Source organism: Saprolegnia diclina, assembly GCF_000281045.1.
Source record: "Saprolegnia diclina VS20 unplaced genomic scaffold supercont1.27, whole genome shotgun sequence".
Classification (NCBI taxonomy): Eukaryota; Oomycota; class Saprolegniomycetes; order Saprolegniales; family Saprolegniaceae; genus Saprolegnia; species Saprolegnia diclina.
This window is the reverse complement of record NW_008246094.1, coordinates 424500-428005: the sequence shown is the minus strand read 5'-3', so window position 1 is coordinate 428005 and position 3506 is coordinate 424500. Positions and strand designations below refer to the sequence as shown.

Genomic DNA, 3506 nt, shown 5'->3' with positions numbered 1-3506 from the left:
ATACCTGGCGTCCCAAGTACACCAGCAGCTGCTCTCCTCTAGTCTCATTATACGAGCTGCACTGTACTCATGCAGAATCCATGCATGAACCTACGTGGACACAACAGGCATTATTACGACTGCACGATACACAGATAGCATGTTGCCTGCCCTTCTTCGATACCGGTAACCGGCATATCGGTCCCTCTGTATGCCTCTATACATGCGCTGGGTTGTTCTGTTGACCAACGATCTAAACCCAATCCGAGCACACAATTGTAGCGTTGTACACACAATATAAAGGCATCCGCATCCTTGACAACAACTAGTAGTAATTTGCGGTCTCCCAGTTAGATCGCGCTTGGCAGTAGTCGCAATGTTTTTTTGAACATACATGGTTCTGGGGCATTTCTAAGTGCGTTTCCACGCGGAGAAACCGTTTCGATGAGCATCGACGCACCATATTTGCGGCAAACGCTTCTCGAGGCCGCGAGCGAAGGCGATATTGACGTAATTCTCGAGACCCTGGAAAACGGCGCGTCTATAGACGGACTCGTCAACAGCGTCGAGCCTGGGTCCGGCTTTACAGCCCTTCACCACGCGTGTGTGCGAGGTGATATCGAATTGGCGTGCTTCCTACTTCGACACGGGTCGGTCACGGACGTTTGCGACAAGGTACCCATGTTCCAACGACCATCTACCTCTTGAATAACATCCCGTATAGTTTCGCAAGACGCCGTTGCACTACGCATGCCATTTTGGCCATACCCAGGTACACCCAGACGAACAACGTCAGCGGCGATTATGTACAGAACATAGGTTGCCTTTGTCCTATTGGACTCGGGTCGTGTTGACGTTCAGAAACTCTACGACAACAATGTACGTACAGTTTCTAGAATACATTTTGTCATTCGTCAATGGAAGGAAGCCAAGCTAACGTGCCTACAAACGGCTGCCGCGCGCGGCCATACAACGATCCTCCACCTTCTGCTCGTGCACGGCGATTCTGTTGACGGACCCAATGAGGTTGACGTGTGATTATTTCTTGCTCATTCAATGTTTCGGTGTTTAGGCTGGGGAGACAGCGCTGCATCTCGCCGCAGCAGAAAATCACTTCGACGCTGTCGTGGTTTTGCTGCGGTGCGGTGCCGACATTGCCGCGCGCACACCACAAGGAGACTCGCCGCTGCACTACGCGTGTCGCGCCGGTGCCATGTCCACGGCATCGCTGCTCGTGAGACTTGGTGTCTCAATCCATCTGACAAACGTGCGTTTCCATTTCGAGCCCAAATACTTGAGCTATCTTGCGTAGACGGACGACCCGCCACGAAGCTGCTTAGAAATGGCGCGCGTGTTTGGTCACTCGGTGCTTGCCAACGCCATTATCGCGGTGCAAATGAGCATATATTTAGTTTACGCCGCGTCCTATGGTGACACCATGCCACTACTGTAGGAAGCCCAGCAGCGCCGAGATCTTCTCACGGGTGAGGACGCTGTTCGTGTCCGCGCAGCCACCGCAGCTCTCGAAATTGCTAGGGTACGTATATTGTGCGAGGTCACCTACAAAATCCGCAATACGATGTTTTCGGTACTTCCGATAGGCGACATGCCTGGAGGCACAAGCGCGCGTGAAAGAGCAAAGGGCAGCTGCGGCTTGGGCTCAAAAAGTCGATGAACGGCGGGTGCACGACGCTTACTTGCACATGGTCTCTAGCTGATTGAATGTGCATGGCAGGCCATCGGTCTCTACCTTCACGATGTCCGGACCGGCAAGTCGATCCTCGAGGCGCTTCGAGCTTTTGACGCATTTCCGCATTTGCAAAAAGTGTAGCAGTGTTAACAACTAACTTTTCATATATAGAAACAGCCACAAACTATTGTTCAACTGGAGGTGCACTAACGTTAGCGAGAAGCAAATCATGGTTGGCGACTGTGTAGTTAGCAACTTGCTCGGCCGTCAAATCGACGCGGACGCCGTACTGCACAAGGACAAAGCGAGTGAAGTCGTCGGCGGATGTGGCTATGAGGCGTCCATTGCTCGAGACTACTAGCGGTTTAAGCCCTGGGAGCGAGTACCTAGGGCAATTGTCGTGTTCATCCATAGAAGAGAGATGTAAAGGACCCAAACGTCTGTACGATTTCGTCCAGACGGCCTTTCCATGCAGCTGGAAGGCAAAACTCTTTCTCAATCGTAAAATCGGGCATACTCATGGCGAGGATATCTACGATTCAGAATTCGGTGCAGTCTGGTGCAAGCGAGTCGGGCGGTACCCAGGAGACGCTCGCAGACCGTGACCTCTTGAGAGTCGACGCGGCCCGCGATAGAGTAGTGCACCATGTCTTGTGTCGAAATTTGCGCAAGCGACGCGTTGGTTGAAGGAAATCTACTTCTAATTTTACCTAGCAGTTGCAAAATTGCCCGTTCCATGCCGACTTCCGTGCGCACCATCCGCAATGCAGCGACGTTTGCTGCGATTGTGTACCTCTTGGTGCAGCTTGTATCGTCGGTGCCTCACGGCAGCAGCAATACAGCGAGCCCGAACTTAACGCCGCAAGATGCAACCTTCGTACAGCAATGTAAGCGGTACTGCGACCATCACCAAGTGCGCCGAGCGCGGTGCGACGACGATCCAATGCTACTCTGCGAGAACCTTTGCGTGGATTTACAAGCCAACATGACGTACCACTCCTCCATGTGGGGCTCATCGGCCCTTTTGGCTGCCTGTGACGTAGCATGCACGGCGTCGTCTCCACAGTTTTGCCAAGGGCAAGTCTCGTACACGGCACTTTGTGAAGCAACGGCCGTCGCGCGAGCTCAACACGATAAGCAAGGTCTTGGCAACATCTATGTGGCACTGCATGCAAGCCCATCGATTGTTTCCGTGCTCCTTTTAATTGTGATGTCGACGACCGACATTCTTGCCGCGATTGCTGCGTACAAGGCCGCGAACTTTACGTCGAGCGACACCACGTATGAGCCCGACTCGCTCGACGCAACGGCGTCGCTTGTGCGTAAGGTGTTGCGCGTAGCCGAGTTGCCGGAGCACGTACTCATCGTTGCCAAAACAGCGTTCGAGATTCGCAGTCTGCTCTTTGACAATTCGTGCGACCAAGCGCTTGGTGTTATCTTGGTGCTTCAGTTTCTCATCTGCGTGGTTCAAGTATGCGCAAAGAAGTCTTCGGTGCAGTTCCCAACTATCACGATTGATTTTGGGCACCCTCCGCACGACGAAGGATTTGCAGGCACGGCCGATCAGAAAAACGAAGGCCCCCATACATTAAAGACCACCACGACCGCAACTACAGCGCAGAGTCGCACGGACTCCAACCAACACCAGAATACCCAAACGACAACAACAACAATCCAAGTTCCCGAACAGCCTACAACTCAATCCAACTACGAAGCCCAGCCACAAACAACTACACCACCCGCTCAAATGTCGTCGGTGCATCCAACAGCAAAACCACTCGGTCGTCTAGCTAGATTTGGAATCGGCAAGTAAGATCACGAATAACATCGATATGCC

The 3506-nt window shown here is 52.7% G+C and overlaps 2 protein-coding genes across 3 annotated transcripts; both read left to right on the top strand.

Moving 5' to 3' along the window:
* Positions 1–401: 401 nt before the first annotated feature.
* On the top strand, positions 402–1852 carry SDRG_08812 (the record flags this gene model as incomplete). 2 transcript variants are annotated; one of them, XM_008614709.1, is made up of 9 exons in its annotated part: positions 424–654; positions 704–751; positions 799–858; positions 904–1005; positions 1052–1246; positions 1292–1369; positions 1433–1516; positions 1581–1661; positions 1715–1810. In XM_008614709.1, exons 1-9 carry the CDS (start codon positions 424–426, stop codon positions 1808–1810), a joined length of 975 nt encoding a protein of 324 aa, XP_008612931.1. The 2 variants fall into 2 exon arrangements, with proteins under 2 accessions (XP_008612932.1, XP_008612931.1); XM_008614710.1 differs by having other exon boundaries at positions 402–654; positions 1292–1516; positions 1715–1852.
* Positions 1853–2879: 1027 nt separating this feature from the next.
* SDRG_08811 (hypothetical protein) lies at positions 2880–3459 on the top strand (the record flags this gene model as incomplete). The annotated part of the gene is made up of 2 exons (XM_008614708.1): positions 2880–3140; positions 3439–3459. The coding sequence occupies 2 exons, from the start codon at positions 2880–2882 to the stop codon at positions 3457–3459; spliced, it is 282 nt and encodes a 93-aa protein (XP_008612930.1).
* Positions 3460–3506: the final 47 nt, after the last annotated feature.